This window comes from Manis pentadactyla, chromosome 2, assembly GCF_030020395.1.
Source record: "Manis pentadactyla isolate mManPen7 chromosome 2, mManPen7.hap1, whole genome shotgun sequence".
Taxonomy (NCBI): domain Eukaryota; kingdom Metazoa; phylum Chordata; class Mammalia; order Pholidota; family Manidae; genus Manis; species Manis pentadactyla.
The window spans coordinates 130,229,915-130,248,534 of record NC_080020.1 but is presented as its reverse complement, the minus strand read 5'-3'; the positions used below and the strand labels follow the sequence as shown (position 1 = coordinate 130,248,534).

Here is an 18,620-nt window from a genome sequence, read left to right as displayed (position 1 = left end):
CTTTTATTGTTTACACAGTTGTGAAGCAGAATGACGGTAACAGTAAATTAGATACTGTCCTGAAAACTTGAGCATTCTTTGAACGTACCATACATAATAGGAGTATTTCTCAGGTCCAGTAAAGCAGGTTATGGTGAAAAAAAAAGAGTCCTGAAAAATATCACAAAACATTTAAACTTTCCTTTGGACAAGAGGGAAAACATGAGCACTGCGCACAGGCCAAGACTAGGTCTCTCTGAGCACTGCCTCCCGGCGTCTGCCGTGATGTGGGCGCGTCGGCAGGACCCGGTTCAGTGCTGGCTGAATGAGTGAACGAACGGACCGACCTTTCCAAGCCAGCTGAGGTGGTTTGCTGTGCTGATTGAATCATTGTCTTCTATCCTCTGAGTGGCCTTGAACACTTAGGGACCCTTATGAAAAGATAACACCTCCAGATTACTAGTCAGACCCAAAGCTTTAAACATCTGAGTTAAAATTTTTATCTTAACTTCTTTTATGTCCAGTGAAACTTAAAATGACATCATTTTTTTTTTTTTAAAAAAGAACTTCCTTCAACATCATGCCTTTATAACAATACCTAAGCTTCTCTCGGTTGTCCCTATATGAGGTCAGTCAGGCTCTGAATGGGCAGTGCCTCGTCACCTCCTCAGCTCTCGCGGTTCACCCACGTGGACCTGTCCATGATTTGGGGTGTTCAAGAATGGGAGACCCAGTTGTGCAAGTTTGGTAAATTACAGCCCACTCCCAGTGGGAGTCTGGCCTGGCCAAAGCAAAGCATGAGAGAACTCATGTAGAAAATGGAGAGTTTGGGTTGTAAACACTGTTTTTTCTCTCTTTCCAGCTATGTTTTGCAAGAATTAGTAGAGACAGAGCGTGACTATGTGCGGGACCTCGGCTGTGTGGTTGAGGTATATGTTTCAGAGATTTAATAACTGTATCAGACCCAAGTTTGTCAAAGGGGTATTGTGGTAATTTAACACTGATACCTTCTCAAGAGCTTTAAAAACATCTTTGATTTTTTAAAAAAGGTGTTTCTGAAAAATGAAATTTAGCTAATTAACCATCTTTCTTTTCAGTGCTTCTTTTTTGCATAATCTTTTTTTACAATTAAGTTTTTAAGTTATTATATCCAACCAGTGTATTTAGTACATGGGAATCTTGCCTTTAATATTGTGTTACAAAAGTGGGTATCACCACAGCAAGTGAGAACATTATTGGCTGAAAAGTCAAGGTGACCAGCTGTGGCTTTGGTTCCATCCTGAACCCACCTGGGCTTGGAGCACCTTGCATAGAACAAATGCATCACCAGTTTCATTGCCTGGAAGTCTCTACACAGTGTAGTTGTAGCAAAATCACTACCTTTCATGCTCGGTGGAGGCCCATCTCCAGCCTTATCCCTGGCATTAAGTTCAGTACATAATTGTACTCATAAACTCAGTTCATCAAAAAGCTCTTTTTATAGCATACAATTTTATTACTCTTTCAGTTTTGCAAATATGTATAGGACAATATTTTTGGGTTGCACGTTCTGTTAAAAGAAAGAGCTATGATAATTGTGTGACATAAAAGGTTTAACGTTGTCTGTTTGGCTGCAGTCATAATAACAGTAAAATAGGTACCTTGAATTACTAAAGAGGTTCCTATACAGGCTGAGGTCAGTTTGAGTTGAGTAGAAGTTTACTTTTTTTTTAATTCAAGTATCATTGATATACAATCTTATGAAGGTTTCACATGAACAACATTGTGGTTTCAACATTCACTCATATTATCAAGTCCTCTCTCCCCCCCCCATTGCAGTCACTGTATATCAGCGTAGTAAGATGCTAGAGAGTCATTACTTGTCTTCTTCTCCAGGCTATACTGCCTTCCCAGTGACCTACCTATATTGTGATTGCGAATTAATAGTGCCCCTTAATCCCCTTCTCCCTCCCCACCCACCCTTCCCAACCCCTTTCCCTTCTCAGAGTCTGTGAGTTTGCTGTTATTTTGTTCCTTCAGTTTTGCTTCGGAGTTAAACCAAAGTTTAACTAGCTGGTGTTAAAAAATCAAAGAATATTGTTAAATCCTTATTTCACAAATTAGCTAAATAATCCAAAAAGAAAAGAAAATGTGTTTGTATTATATAAATGCTGAGAACAGAAGAAATATGTTTCTGGACAAGTATTTAATATTTATAAGCTGATTAGATGGTTTGTTTTATGAACACATTTACATCTATTTAAACTTCTTCAGTTCCTTAGAAGAATTTCGATCCATGAATGCAAACAGTTCAGGGAGAGAAAAGTTGCAATGAGGTTGCAGTATATTTCAAGTGCTGGTTAAAGACACTTTTCATGTAGGAGTTTTGTTTGTTTTCAAATAAAGAATTGGTTACAAGACAGTGCATAGTACTATTTTGTCCTGTATAAAATTAATCCATAAACCATTACCTCATTCAATAAAACATTCAAACATGTTCAGTGGAATAAACTTATTTTTAAATATTCCATTATAGGGCTACATGGCACTTATGAAAGAAGATGGTGTTCCTGATGACATGAAGGGAAAAGACAAGATTGTGTTTGGCAACATCCATCAGATATATGACTGGCACAGAGAGTACGTAAGACGCATGCCAAGCCTGATGCGTGCACAGCACCACCCTTGCTAAACAGCATCATGTCAGGCAGTGGGAGTTAGAAGGATAGTTGCTGACTCGTCTCCTTTTATTACCTATGGAGCCACATGGAGGTAGCTGAGCAAAGGACATGCTGATATGCCAAGGAGTTTTACGGCAGCATTTCCTGGCATGGGGAGTCTTTCCTTCAGCTGGTCCCCCCGGGGGCCCACCCTGGGGTGGCTCGGAGCACCGGCACCAAAGCCAACTGCCTGCGTGCAGAGCCCATCCTGACTTCAAGCCACTTGCTTCCTCCCTAGTGCCCTGCTCTGCGTCTACACAGCGGGGGTCATAGCGGTACCCACTTAGTGGATTTCTTGTAAGGAGCAACTGAGTTAATACAGTAAAACAGTTAAAACAGTGTCTGATGGTGTAAGCTTCGGTAAATGGTTCTGGTTGGAATTGTAGCCACCTGTTGAATTAATGCCCATGACTCTTAAAGGGTTTTGAAGATACTCTTTTTTTTTTCTGACAGTTTTAATGGAATGGTGGACATGATTGCTCATGAAAGTCAAATTCAATCCCAGTGCGTTGCCATGCCTGTCATACACGGGAAGTCCCTGTGGGGGCTGGTGCTTCACAGTTGCCAGAGCTTCTCACTGCCCAACTGTCCATTCAGGGCACCCTGCTCCTCGTTTTTAAAATCCTTAATCATCTGGGAATTGCTTAATGCCAGCCACTGATACTTTCATGGAATGTTCCAGCTGCACTGTTCTGTTCCCCATTACCTGGACAGGCCTCCTGCTTTCCTGTCATTATGTGCATGATCACCTCTCTGCTTGGACTCTGTTCTTATCACCCTCGGAGCTCAGGTCTAATGCTCACTTCTCTATTAGACCTGATCCTGCCAGTGAGATGTACTCTCCCCCTTAGAGACAGTGTGTATAAATGTACTCTGCAAATTGGAAAATACCATACAAACAAGGGGTTAGGGCATGTATCAAATAATGTCTTACTATTTCTATACTTATCTGTCCTGGTAGAATGTAAAAACCTTGCACCCTGATGCAGGGTCTTTATTTCCATATCTTCTTTAATAATCAGTTCATGGTCAGCTTTAGAACCAGCACTCTAACTCATAGCTCTGTAGACTGTAGGCTTACCACAAGTCTCCAGTGCAACCAATCTACAAAGAGGATACTTGGTGCTATTACATAGTCTGCCACCCTCGAGGCTGGTGTTTAAGCTGCAGCAGGGAGCAGAGAACAGTACATTGCTCCCAGGATGAACAGACAGGAAGTGGCACCCAGAGATTGTGTCCACCACGGCACTTGCAGAGCTGCAGGTTGGTAAGACTCCCAGTGCTAGGAGATGCAACATGTCATGAGTTGGTATGCTGATCTGCAGGTTAATAAAACACCAAACATAAATGCCAACATAAGTCAGTGGTAACTAAAGTAGACATACGTCTTATAGATAGCTGCAGCCCACAGGAAATGAAGAGCAGTTGTACACAGCTGTTTTACTTCTCTGATTATACTTAATTTCAGTCTTAATGGGAGCTCATATTCAGAACCTAGAAGCTGGTTTTGATAATATTTGAGACTGTAAAGCTGGCACAGGGAACATACTCAGTATCTTATATCCATTATCATCCAATTTGAGCTTCTTAACAAATAGAATGAATATGAAATTCACAAGTACAAGGACCAAGTTTTTAGAGAGAAAAATGACCAGTTGCTTTGAGACTTTTATTTTTTACTCAGTATTTAGCCAAAGTAGTATTGTTTGTGTCCTTAAAAAAAAGAGACACCAAAAATGTTAATTGTCCAAAGGAAAGGCTACCAGTCAAGGAATGGTCTCATTCCACCATCTCTTTTTAGCTGTGTGTCTCTTTGCACTTTCTGTCCTAACAAAATATTTTCTGTGTACATTATACCTGTTAAGTATATATTTTACACTTCCCAATTGCTCATGTCAAAACAGGATTTTGAAAATAGAAACCTCAGTCTCAAAGTAGAAGGCCAAATTGGAAACAGCTCTAATATTTCTTCTCTTGTTTCAGCTTTTTTTTAGCAGAGTTGGAAAAGTGCCTTGAAGATCCAGAAAAACTGGGATCCCTTTTTGTTAAACATGTAAGTACAACAGCCTTATTTATATTCTGCTCTGATACTGTCATGATTAGTAAATTGGTTTGTCAGACTAAAGAAAAACTCAATTGTAGTTTACGAAAGTGCTCCTGTTAAGAATAAAATTAAACTCTGCAATGTCCGCGAATTGGAAGTAAAATCCCCTCCTGTACGTGAATGACCTGCTTCCTGGGTCCCGTACCCGAAGGTGGCTGTTCAGCTCACAGCCATGCAGTGTGGTTGGACAGGGACAAGAGCGAACCTGAAGCAGGGACATTTGGGGGTATCTGTGGACAAATAAGTGTTTAGTGGAGATGGTGATGTACCTAAATGTACAGTGGGTTTAACATAGTAGCCAGGTGCATGTGTATACCTAAAATAAGTGTGTTAACATTAAAGGTTTTTGTTGTTGTTGTTTTTAATAGAAAAAATTAATGTGTTTTCAAAAAATTAGCACTAGGAGATTTTGCATTTTTGCAAATCTCTGTTAATGTCTGGTTAATAGAAGACAGATATTCTTATCGGCTTCTGCATTCATTTTATTGTAGTATTTTTTTGTTTGTTACAGTGTATGAAAAAAAACCATCCTCACAAGGATGCATAGTTGGAAAGGGATAAGTATTTTAATGCTCTTTTCAGGAAATTATAGTTTTCTTAGATAGGACACCAGAACCTGACAAGTGGTCATTTCTGAAAGGTTGGTTGCAACATGGAATCTGAAAAGCCATTGGTGAGCCTCTCCCTTGCTGTTACACCAAAAGCCATTGAACTGTCTTGCACTTGAAGGCTTTTTCACCTGCCCTCCAGCTTGTGACATCACGCATTGGTCAGTTGGAAGATACTGGTTCACCAGTTTAGACAGATCTTCTAAATATTGAAAAGTTTCATTATACAATATAAAAAAATCACATTTGTTAATAATAATTAACTTTTCAGAAAAGTCTTTTTTAAAGTATTGTGTCAAGTTTACAGTGGCATATAAATGTCTTCCAAAATTGTAATTTTTAGCTTGAAAGGTCAAACTTGCATTATTAACAGACATGGCCAGTTTGCCTTGAATCAACAAGCTTATTTTTTAAATTCAAGTTCAAGAAAAATGTCTATGAGACACCCACGTGTAAATATGTAGAGTTTGTGTCCACCATTCTCTCAGGTAAAAATGGCGGTTCGCAAAAACAGCAGTGGTTCTGCTCACAGCTCAGTCTCACCAGGACTGTTCCTTGAGGTGGCTGTTGTGAACAGCAGAAGCGTTATAAGGACCTCTACTTTGTCATAAGAGTGTTAAAAAGAGATATACACTATGGTTGAGTTTTAATAAAGTGCACTTTCAGTATTTCATCAAGAACATTCTGAGGTGAAACTGGCATTTTGTTGCTGTAAATATGTGGTGACAAGTATTTGCTAAAATGCCAGCATTTCACCCACCATTGTTTTTGCCCATCAGTGCAAATCATAGTGCAATGGAAAGGCAAATGCTGATTTTTAGTATTATCTCGAAAACACTTTGACCTAACAGATCCCCTGAAAGGCTTCTGGAACACCCAAGGGTGTGCACACCACACTTTGAGGATCACCAGATTAAGGGATGGCACACTGTCTCCCCTTTTTCTCTGCCTTCAGCTTTTGAGATTAAAGAGTTTTTTCTTCCCGACTAAAAACAGCGAGAACCATGTGAAAGGGCAGCAGGAAGTCTTCATTTAAGGTTAAGAACTGTGTCCCTGCACTGCCTCTGGTATTAGCCTGGCAAAGTGAGGGGTCTGGTATATCTGAGGGAGCGATAATGGGGGACTGTTTTTGTAGCCAGGAAGCCGAATGCCGATCTACATCACTAATCTGGAATGTGCTCCCAAGGGCTAAGCATACAGTTTTGTTTTCAGGGTATTTCCTTTATGTGCTGTGTGCTCGCATATTCTAACTCAGCTTCCCAGTGTTTTAACCCTCTGTTTGCCTTTTTCATTCCTAGGAGAGAAGGTTGCACATGTACATAGTTTATTGTCAGAATAAACCAAAGTCTGAGCACATTGTCTCAGAATACATTGATACCTTTTTTGAGGTAAGCCCTACCATAGAAACTAAGTATTTCTAAATCTTTTCTTACAGTTGATTTCAAAAAACTAAAACTTCATTTGGTGCCCAGAAGACTAAGCAACCCTCAAGAAATTAGCCTTAGTTGTAAGAGTTCTAAACCTGTATTTCTTGCCTATAAATCAGAGAAATGAGTATGAATTCAATCTGTGATCATCTCTCTTAACATTCAGGAGACTGGGTCATTGTTAAATTAAGGACTTTTTAAAAATCGGTTCTAAAGTTGATTACAAATTCAGAACAATTCATGATCTAAACTTGTTGCCTAAAAACAGTACGCTTGTTTTCATGGATAAAAGAAAGCAATTGAAGGAAGGTCTTTAAACAAGCCTAAAAGATGGTGTTGAAAAACCTCTCAGAAAGGTTACAGAGTAAAACTTGGACATACTGAAAAACTGCATCGCACTGGCCTCTTCTCTGCAGTGTGACCTCTCTCCTCATTGCTTTTACTGTGGGGTTGTTTGCATTTCTGACAATGATAAGAACCTAAAAAAATGTCTTTTAAAAAACAACACTTAATATCTTGTTTTCTCCTTTAAAATGACAGGACTTAAAGCAGCGCCTTGGCCACAGGTTACAACTCACAGATTTGTTAATCAAACCAGTGCAGAGAATTATGAAATATCAGCTGTTACTGAAGGTAAGGTTTGCAGGGGGCAAATTCTAGTATCCAGAGTTTGTTTGGAGAGAGGATGAGACTTGCCAGGGGCAGGAAGGGTTTGGCAGAAGAGGAGCATCTTTCTTATAAAAAAAATAAAGCAGTTTTGTTATTTCTGATTTTAAATATTTCAGAGTAGTTTTTTTAATTTAGGAAGATACCATACACTACTTTCTCAATTTTTCACTTACATCAAGTTCTGAATCAAAATGCCAAAGTACCCTTTTTTCCCAACCTCAGATCCTTAAATACTAATGATTTTTCCTCAGCTCTATCAACCTTACATATTTTCTGATCCTCTTGGAGTCTTGCATGGAATTAAAATCTCCATCCCTGCCCACTCTGCTCTCCTGGCCCAGCAGTCACCCTAGATTTATTTCAATTCCTACGTACAACTACAGGCAGAGTCACACACTTCTCTATGATAAGAGAGATTGTTTAAGTCTACTGCTGTTCCTTCACATATAAAACTTAGAACCTGCATATAGAGACAAGAGGAAAAAGGGAACCATTACCCGCTTGGATAGATGTGGTTGTCTTTGTGCTACTGCAGCTCTAAATCCACACCAGGACACCTTTTCGTTGTGTTAGTGGGAGGAGAAAGTGAGAAAGTAGAGCAAGGCTCCTAGCCCAGTGCCTGGCCTGTCATGAGTGGTCATCCTGGTACTGTGATCCTCACCACTGTCATGGCCTCCTCTCATTTTCCCTGCAGGACTTCCTCAAGTACTCCAAGAAAGCTAACCTGGACACATCGGAATTAGAGGTACATATATCCCGCTAGGCCCACCAGGCCTCCCCACAGGCTCCCCTCAACTCTCTAAAAAATTTTTTTTAGTTTTTTTTTCCTTTTACATCCCCCACCTTCCTAACCCCCATGTGTCTCCTAAGCAGCCTGTCCCAGGGAGGGGTGGCTGCCAGGGGTGATGGGACGTCTCTCCACCACATGGGTGTGCCCTCTGCACACTGTGGGGTGGCGGGGAGAGGCGCTGGACCTGGAGGTGTACTGGAGGGTCAGCATGCCAGCTTGTCCCTGCAGGAAGGTGACCTTCACTCTGCTTTCTCCCCCACCTGCAGAGAGCCGTGGAGGTCATGTGCATAGTTCCAAAGCGGTGCAACGACATGATGAACGTCGGGCGGCTGCAAGGATTTGACGTAATGCGGCTGTTGTTTAAACTTACTCCTCTGGCTTCCATCACTTTCCTCTGTCTTGGATTATTTATTTCCACATGTAGAAAGCTGATCCTCGTTGCTTGGTTTTGTGTCCTCTCTCCCTGTATTTCAACCTGTTTGATACTCCCTCTCAACTCCTTTTTGGTGCTTTTTGAGGCCCTTCCCCTGCTCAAAGCCCTGCGGCGGGTGGTGGACAGGCAGGACTGCTCCCTCTCTTGGGCCCTCTGCTGCTGCGACAGCAGGAAGGGTGGGAGGCAGGGGTGCATCCCACATCCCCAGGAGCCTGACTTCTGGGTCACTTGCTCACTGTTAGTCTAGCAGACTTGTCTCTGGGTTCCCAGGCTGTTCATATTATATATTACCTGTTCGTATCCCAAAGATTTTCAGAACCAGAATCATCTTGTTTTTTAATTTAACTATTAAGTAAGGAAATGGGAGATGTTTTTCTTTTTCTTGCCGGCTGTTTCACTAGAGAATTAAGGTTTAAAGTTCTAGTGCTGGGCTCTCAAAGAGCCCACACAGACTCCCTGGGAGGGCTTCTGAAAACTCCGGTCCCTGTGCACTTCTGAGGGGTCCTGCGGGGTCCAGGTGTCACTGGGCGGGAGACCACCCGGCGAGAACTGCTCTTCCTGTGTGAGCTAGTCGTTAGGTCTACCATCAGTCTTTGATTGTGACCAAGGCCAGTGACTTATACAAAGGTTGACAAGAACCATATTTAAGTAATTCTGTTTAGAGCTAAGAACTCATTACAGTAATATAAATTCTTCAGCCCTATACATTAATAGAAGAAAAATAGGTTATGTGGGAATAAGAAAGAAAACAATTTCATGTACCTTGAAATGCAATGTTTTCTCCCCTTCCCTTGCCCTCATTTATAGGGTAAAATTGTTGCCCAGGGCAAGCTGCTCTTGCAGGACACATTCTTAGTCACAGACCAGGACACAGGACTTCTGCCTCGCTGCAAAGAGAGACGAGTTTTCCTCTTTGAGCAGATCGTCATTTTCAGTGAACCACTTGATAAAAAAAAGGGCTACTCCATGCCAGGATTCCTGTTTAAGAACAGTATCAAGGTAATGTGTGTTTGCCTGCTTCCATGTGCTACTTGCTTCCTGGACCCATCACTCTGATGAACTGTTTTCATTTCAGTGATGACAAGTCCTGATCCTTTGCTTATTAAATATTTAGAGAATTTCCTAATACATTTCTGAACCTTTAAATGATTCTGTCACTCCACTCTCTGTATTCTCGAGTGGCCAACATCTAGAACACATCTCCACGTGACCACAGCCATTCCTCTTCACAGTAATGAGACCTCGTTCATTCTTGTGTACCACCTTTCCGAGGCCTGTGTACAGCATACTTAAGTTCAGAGGCACAGATGGGGAGCTCTGCTTTAAGACCAGACTAGAAGTTTGCCCAGTATCTTACCCTTTCCTTCCATTCAGTGAGGACACGCTGTACACTCTGTGCTAGGCATGGAGCTGCAGGATTGGACAAGACGGTTAAACCGTGCCCTGGGGTAGTGTGCTCTCCGATGGAAAAGAAAGAGAAATAAATTAACAGACGAAATAATTGCAAATGGCCTTGAGTCTCATAAAGGGGACAAACCAAGGGGGAGATAGAGACAAGCAGAGGAGGCTGAAGGTCCCGGCAGAGAGTCCCTGGGAGATGCAACCTGCCCACTCTCCCCATCCCCCCAGTTCCTTCCACCTCTGCAGCTGTGCAGGCCCCAAGGTCAGAAGGGAGACGTGCTGCCCTGCATTGGGACCCCCTACCCAGAGCTGCCAGGGCTCCATGAGGGATAGGGAACCTCTTAGGCCCTCGGAGCCCTGAGGCCTCAGCGCACAGGCAGGCCACTGCACCTTCTTGCCTCTGCCCCCAGCAGCCTCTGTGTCCTCCGGCTTTGGGCTAGGGGAGGCTCTTCTGTCCACTGGTACCTGGGGAGGTATCAGGATGGCTGCCTAAAGCTGGGCCCAAGGCCTCTCCTGTCCCACACTGCCCACCAGCCTCTCCCACCCTGGCCGTTGAAGGCCCCACGTGGTTGTCACTGTACACCCATTGTCACCTGAACCTCTTGTTTTCACAAGTGCCATGACAGAAAATCACCCCATCACCATAGAAGTTCTCTTCATATATTATTTTACATATCCTGCTTCTATAAAATTATTTATATGCCATATCACATATAACTTCATAGTGTGTTATATTATAATAATATTCAAGATTTTTTAAATGGTGTCATTTTATTCCTGGGGCAGTGAAGTAAGGTATAAACACTGGGTGGTTTACATAGGAGTTTGAAAACAGGTACTCCCAGGGCCACATTTCGTTAATATTCAAGCTACTACTTAAACTCCTGGTAATCCCACGTTCCTGAGTTAAAAGACTCATTGAAAAGCTCCAAGATAAAATTTCTGAGTCAGAAAAAGTTGTTTCAGTTTTGACAAAGGATGAACTTTACTTAGCACTTGGCCAGTGGGAATAAATATGCTTTGATTTTTTTATTGTATTAAATAAAATGCACAGAACATAAAATTTACCATCTTAACCATTTTTAAGTGTACAGCTCAGTAGCATCAAGTGCATACACGCTGCTGTGCAACCGGCAACCACTGTCCATCCCCAGGACTCTCTCCATCTTGCAGAACGGAAACTCTGTCCCCATTAAACCCTAATTCCCCACCCTCTCCAGCCCCTGCACCCACCATTCTGCTTTCTGTCTCCATGAGTTTGATTACTCCAGGTACCTCATCTGAGTGAACTCATAACAGCATTTGTCTTTTTGTGCCTGGCTTACTTCACTTAGCATAACGTCCTCAAGGTTCATCCACATTGTGGCATGTGAGTCTGTCTGTTTTCAGGCTGGATAATCAGCCATTGGATGACTAGGCCCTATTTTGTTTATCCATCAGTCAATAGACACTTGGGTTGCATCCACCTTTGGGCTTTTGTGAATAATGCTTTAACTTTTTAAGGTGAGTTGCCTTTGCCTGGAGGAAAATGTGGAAAATGATGCCTGTAAATTTGCTCTGACGTCAAGGACGGGTGACGTGGCGGAGACCTTCATTTTGCATGCATCCAGTCCAAGTGTCCGGCAAACATGGATCCATGAAATCAACCAAATTTTAGAAAACCAGCGCAATTTTTTAAATGGTAATGTGTGTTCTGCTACTTCGCACATGTTTTCTTTCCCTAATGTACACATTACTATTTCTGTTTCTCTTCTCTTTCCTATTACAGTAACGACAGGACGTATTTAGCACAGACTGTGTTCTAGGTAGTTCCAAGCACTGTCCCTATATTGCTTCATCTCATCTTTCATATATAACAGAACACAATGAGGAAGCTGAGGCTCAGAGTGGATTAGTAATTTGCTCAACATCCCACAAATTGTGGCAGAGTCAGAAACCAAGTAGGCCGTCTGGCCCTTGGGTGTGTGCCCTCACCACTGCATGTTCCACCCCGTGCCTCGTGTTCCCTGTGCCGTAAGCGATCCCGAGCCCTGTCTTAGGAAAGGAATGCATGAGAAAAACCAAGGCAGCAGGTGGAAGTGGCCAGAGATGTTGGAGACATTCTCCGGTTCAACTTTAAAACCTGTGCTCCATTGCATTGCACATCCATACCTGCCTCCTCCATTAAAAAACAAGATGTGTTTTTCTTCCCAGCTGCCTTGATTTGAGTGATTTTAGAGGAGCTACACACATCTCCGGGTAAATGTCTTCTCCACAAGGGGAGTGACCATACTGGCCTAACGGAGCAGACAGTTGCCTTGACTCTTTATATCCATGACCTAGAGCTGCTGGGCTCTCTGTGACTGCTGACTTGGACTCTGGTGTTAATTTGGTGGTCATCAAAGAGCTTTGAGAATTCAGTCAGAAGCTAAATACTCCTTTCTGTCCTTTCTTTGTCCTTTTGTCCATCTCCACATTCTGTCTGTGCCCTGATCTAGTAGGATGTTGTGATTTCTCTGTTACTATAAAAGCACCTTCAGGCCTCACATGATGTTCAGGAGCCAGGAATACAGGCACTCTGTGCAAGCTCATGGTTACATGGTATCTTTGGCCATGTGGTCATCAGCTGCCTGAGTGTTAACTCATGCTTCTGTCTGGATTGTAGATTGATCTTTTTACTCACAACTAGAACTGGATGCATGGCACTCAAGGATAGTTCCTGTGCATGTAGAAAAACCTCTCCCTCCTAGGACAGTGCACAAATGCAGTTCTCTTTAAATGTGGTGTTCCTAAGTGGTGCATTATATGCCCATCCACAGCATGTAACTATTGGGACATCTCTAAGCTTTCACCATTTTCTTTAAAATGAAATGAGCTGCCTCCCAAAATGCCAGCATGAGTAGGCCACGCTGTTGAAGTTTACTGGACACTGTCCGTGTAGAGAATGATAATGCCTACTCCAAATGAGTGAAGGCCATCAGGAATGGAGCCGAGCTCCGGCCACGGCTGCCTGCTCCTCTCTCCCTTCATTCCTGTAAGAGGCCATGGCCAACATGGTGTTCATAAAATGTCATTTGGCTCCAGGATGCTTTTCACACATGCCTGATGCCTCCCAGGCAGGAACGGGCTACACCTGATTGTTGTATCTCTCAAAGGTTTTAACACTTAGGAATCTGTGTGTTTCCATATATCTAATTTGGAATGTCTCCTGCAGATGCTTTCATAACAAAACAAATCACTGAAGTCAGACAGCTTCGTGACCCACAAAGTTCTCTTGGGCCTCTCTAACCTTCCCTTGTCTCTCATGTCCAATCTGCAGAACAGGTGGTCCCTGACACTGCTTCTGTGTATGGCCACCAGGAGCTTGCTTCTGGTTTAAAGAAGACCTTTGTGGTGGCTGGACTAAGCCTTCCCACCACCAGGGAGCCAGCTGGTCCCTGTGAAGTCCCCATCAAATCTGCAGGCAGGGCACTGGCGCTGGCGATTCCCTGCCCTTTGGCTCCTTTTCACCTGGCAGGGATCTGAAGGCCCTGCTCCCAGAGCCTCCCTGCGCATCCACATGCGCTCAGGGGTGCTGCAGCCCAGCCACTCACTCATGACTCCTCCCTTGATCAAGTCAATTTCACTGAAAAAGGAGCATAGCATTGAGGACTTTTTGCTGTCTTCACTGGTGGAGGGCCTCCAGGATGGGTGGGTGTTTATGGGGCATGGTGATAAGCAGTTGCATGGACCACGCGTGACTTCACTGGGGATTCAGACCAGCATTTCCTTCTGATCGCGCGTTTTGCCTTTGCCCTATGGCAGTACTTTCCTTGGTGCCCCGCCTTGACGCTCTTCCACGCTGTGCCATGTTTTGCAGCCTTGACATCACCCATCGAGTACCAGAGGAACCACAGCGGGGGCAGCGGCGGGGGCGGGGGCAGCGGGGCCCCCAGCGGAGGCGGTAGCAACCACAGCGGGGGCCCCAGCAGCTGTAGCGGCCTCCCCAGCGCGAGCAGGAGCAGACCCTCCCGGATCCCCCAGCCCGTACGACACCACTCCCCCGTGCTGGTCTCCTCTGCAGCCGCGAGCCAGGCAGAGGCAGACAAGATGTCAGGTACGTCCGCGCCCGGCCCCCCACTGCCTCCTCCCAGCAGCAGCGCCGCCCCAGACGCGGGCCCGGGCCTGTCCGGCAGGCACGCCCCCGGCAAAGAGGCCGAGGGCCCCGAGCGAGAAGCGGAGCAGATCCCCAAGATGAAGGTGATGGAGAGCCCCAGGAAGGCCGCCAACGCCGCGGGCTCAGGCCAGGATGCGGCGGCCCGGGACGCGCGGGCCAACCCCGACGACAGCCGCTCCCGGAGCAGCCTGGGCCCTCTGCCGCTGGGCAAGCCCAGGCCTGGGGCCGGCTCACCGCTGGGCTCGCCTCTCGCCACCGCGGGCCCCCCTCCGTTCAGCAAGGAGCCCTTTGCCCCCAGCAGCCCCCTGCAGAAGGGCGGCTCCTTCTGGAGCTCCATCCCCGCCTCCCCCGCCGGCCGGCCGGGCTCCTTCACCTTCCCTGGGGACAGTGACTCCCTCCAGCGGCAGGCGCACCGCCACGCAGCCCCCGGCAAGGACACGGACCGCATGAGCACGTGCTCCTCAGCCAGCGAGCAGTCCGTGCAATCCACCCAGAGCAACGGGGTAAGAACGCCCGGCGGCCTGCGCCCGCCCGCCCCGCTGCCTCTGTCGCGCCAGCTCTTCTAAACCTGCGCGGCCGCTGCGCTCCTACTAACCCGGCTCTGCGGCGCTGCACGGCGACGCCGCCACCCCTCCGGCGCTGACAGGTGCACGCCGCCGACAGCGCCCCTAACGCCTCCAGCTCAGGGCCGGCGCTGCCTCGTCTCTACTAACTCGCTCCTTGCTTTGTTTGTGTCTGCCTAATACGAGAAAGCAGATCAGATCATTAACCTTCTGAATGCGGCACCTCTAAGTCTTCTTTACGTTTTCTGACCAGCAGAATATCTTGGAACTACCTTCTCACCCCTGCCTTCCTCACACACAGTTTTTTAGAGGGGTCAGTGTCCCTGCTGTCTACCTCCTGTTCAAATTAAAACCTGTACACTCTAAGCTTTTGCTCATCGCTTCAATGTGCTCTTTTATACCTTAAATTATCTTTGCAGCGTTTTTGACTCATCTGCTGAGAAAAAAAAAAAATCCCTCAAGGAAACTTCCAACAGCAACTCACAGCAAACTAAGCTGACAAAATGGGGGGAAGGAATCTGTCCAGTGGAAATATTTGCTCCCCCCAAATTCACTCTGGAAGAGAGAGACTGCCTTCGGGCACGTGGAGATGGGGCTCCTGCCCCGCCCGGCGGAGGCGGAGGCAGGGCAGGCTGGCTTGCAGGCGTCCTGCGTTCTGTCCAGCAGGGGGCGCAGTGCGGGCGCTGCGGCCGCGCTCAGCCGAATGCTGCCCGTCGCCGCGCCGTGTTCTCAAGCAGAAGGGTTGCTGCGGTGGGTTTTCCCCCCATTTTGTGGCTTCCTCACTATTCTCCCAACTGTTTACTACACGGCAGATGGCCTGACCCGTAACTCTTTCCTAAGGGCGTGTGTGAGGGAACAGAACTGTTCTAATGAGTGTATGTTTGATTGCTTTATAAATTTTTAAATACATTTCCCTAAAAGGGTCTGTGTGTCTCTTTATAAAAAAAAGAAAAAGAAAATATGGCTTTTGCATGTCTGTCTCTCTCTTTCTTCGGGGCTCCTAATAATGCCTTGTTCGGGTTGACTTGGTCTTAACCTTCCCTCCTATTTTTGTCATATGTTTTGTTAAATTTGATCTTTACATTTAACTGAGGAAGAAATTAAGATGGGTCTTGGTACACATAAAGATGCTTGAGTCTTACTCTCAAAAATAAGTGGTTGGGGCAAGCATATCCTGCAGTGGCTGTCACAGGGTCCCATCTGTGTTATGGGTATCTTAATATGTCCTGAAGAGGGGCTTGGCTCCTGGTTGAGTTTGAAATGCTAGATAGGCAGGCAAGCGTCAAAACACAATTTCAGCCAGAGGAGAAGATTCAGAGGCCCTGAGACACCATGCCTGCCTGCACCTAGCTGACTACAGGGGGTGCCGCTGTGGCCTTGCAGCTGAGACCCCCAGGAGTTTGGCCAGGGAGCAGCTCTTGAACTCATCCCAACCTGGACATTTTCCCCTTAAGTACCCAAGGAGTTCTTAGAGTCTGTATCTCAGAATGAACCTCAGCTGCTCAGTGCAGGAGCCCAGCTGGTCCTGGGCAACCGTGCATGTACAGGAACAACAGCCCTGCCGGGCCCTCCCGGGACATCCACTCAGAGGCAAAGGCGCGGTCACACATAGCACAACTTCAGCAAGTGTCAGGCTGCGAAAGTTGCCTCTTATTTCGGCCTCTCACTTTTCCTTATGTGGTACCAGGCAGGGAAACCTGTGGTGTTTAAGATGAGTCAAAATGTTCTACAGAAATGCCCTGGAGGACTGGGAAGACTGCTAGAGGCCTAAAATGGGGATTTGAAGACGTTCTCTAGGACTCTTATTCTCAGTTAAAAGGAACTGTTGCCCTGCCGTGCTCCACCCATTTGGACCATCTTATCCCCCTGGCGGGTCAGCAGTGGCTGCCACCTCCTTGACCACTTCCATGGAGCTGTCTGCAGTCACAGCCAAGCAGGCGGGCCTAACCCTGGTCCGGATTATTCTTCTCTTAATGGGTACCTTCTGGAAAGTTCTGCCGAGAGAAGGAGTGGCATGGATATGGAGCAGCCCAGACAGTGATTGTGCCAGTCCCGGGGTGTGGGCACATAGTATCCCCGCACCCACGGCCCAGGCAGCAGTAAAAGTGCAGCCCTGCCTTTCTCCTGGACGCAGGGGCTTGTAGACTCCTTGCCTTCACCCTGGAAAGGGTGATGATCAAGCCTGTTGGCAAGGCAGTTGTGAGCATTAAATGAGACCAATTTTAATTGCCTAATAGCCTGGTACATAGGAGGCATTCAGAAAATACTGATAACTGTTATTACCATAGCAAAGTGCTCAAATTATGAGACAAGGCCTGGTATGCTGTGTTACCAAAAGTGGCTGTGCCACAGAGATTGTTTTTTGTTTACATATTCTAGCAAATCTGGCTTTGTAATCTCAAAACTATTGGGTGTTGCTGAATGAATCAGAATATACTAAAGTTCATTCTAAAAGGATAAAATTGTATAAACAAATATGAGTGGGCAAGCCAGACACAGACAGTGTGGGCATCCACAAGGGGTGGGAACATGCCACAAACTGCTCAGCCAAGACTGGGAAGAGAGCTTGGCACTCAGTGGGTTTAATTTAAATATTTGCCGTGGGTCTAGATTCATAGCCCTGGGCCTCAGCATTCCCAGCACACTGCTTGTTGTCAGTGATCAGCCATCTGCTCCACTGTGTCCTAATACCAGCTCAGTAACCCAGGGCTGACAGGCATGTGGCATGGTCATCTAACAGTCATATCTACACCAACCCAAGATCTGCCCTAGACACCTAAGAGCCCAGCAGAGACTAGTGCCATCGGAGTCCTGGGGATCCATGAACATCGAGACGATGCTGGTGGAAGCCTCAGGAACCATCTAACAGGAGCAGGCCACCTGACGCCGTTTCCCACATCCCAACTGTTGAGAAAGGGGATTGGGCAAGATGTAGCTCAGGACGTGGCAGCTGTCTCAGCATCCTCCTCCCCCAACACCCCGGGAACAAAACGGGGCCACTTGGTAAATGAACAGCTTGGGACAAATACTGTCATCTGTGTTTCTTCTACTCAGCAGCTGACACCGCTCAGTTTATAGGCCCGGGTAGGTGGCCTTGAGAAATTATCTTTGCTATGCTTTTGCAATCTTGCCTCATTGAGTTACAGAACACGGATTGAGTACCTGCTGCCTGTCAGTCACTGTGATGGACATTAAAGACGTGGTAGTGACCCACAGAGTCGGGTACTGCTGGAACTCCAGAATAAGGGGAGGTGGGCTTTCTCACACCAGGGTCAGTTCCTGAAGCTTGGCTCATGGGGCTGGTGGCATCCACAGCTGATCTGCAATGCTACACAGTGTTCCCACAGCAACAGTGCCTTTGGGACCCTTGAATCATGCAAACTCCTAAGAGGGCCACCCACTGAGGGACGCTTAAAGGAGGCAGAGTAACTACTCATAAGAGCAGAATAGTAGTTGATCTACTCTTCAGGTATCCACACTGTTTTCAAAGAGAAAAAGGTGGAAATGATGGTGCATACCAACAACTTGGCATGATCCTGGAATACACATTCCCGATGAACATTTTACCAGGCTTCTGCATAAGCTAATCCATCAGTGAGCTGAAGAGCTGCTCTTTGTGGCTTTTTAATTTAATAATATTTTTAAAATGAGCATGATAGTCACAGTGACATCACTGTGACATAGATATAACCCAAAATGTTATGAACGTGAGAGGACTGAGCCTTCCTTTCGAGGTCCAGAAAGATGGGACTAAAATAATGATCAAGCTTCCAAAATAAAGGGTCATCATTGCAGTGTGATTAGTTTTTAGA

General features: G+C 45.7%; 1 protein-coding gene across 6 annotated transcripts in view; it reads left to right on the top strand.

Moving 5' to 3' along the window:
- Positions 1–18,620, top strand: part of TRIO (trio Rho guanine nucleotide exchange factor) — a 374,188-nt gene that overhangs the window by 342,802 nt on the left and 12,766 nt on the right. For 4 of the 6 annotated variants that reach the window (XM_036896706.2, XM_057496255.1, XM_036896708.2 and 1 more), the window contains 10 exons: positions 842–908; positions 2,495–2,598; positions 4,662–4,731; positions 6,689–6,778; positions 7,358–7,450; positions 8,181–8,231; positions 8,543–8,620; positions 9,517–9,708; positions 11,614–11,791; positions 13,949–14,748. In XM_036896706.2, the coding sequence (XP_036752601.2) occupies positions 842–908; positions 2,495–2,598; positions 4,662–4,731; positions 6,689–6,778; positions 7,358–7,450; positions 8,181–8,231; positions 8,543–8,620; positions 9,517–9,708; positions 11,614–11,791; positions 13,949–14,748 (1,723 nt within the window). Of the gene's footprint in view, positions 1–841; positions 909–2,494; positions 2,599–4,661; positions 4,732–6,688; positions 6,779–7,357; positions 7,451–8,180; positions 8,232–8,542; positions 8,621–9,516; positions 9,709–11,613; positions 11,792–13,948; positions 14,749–15,227; positions 15,276–17,569; positions 17,806–18,620 lie in introns of those variants that run through there. The other 2 variants (XM_057496282.1, XM_057496284.1) reach the window with 2 other exon arrangements.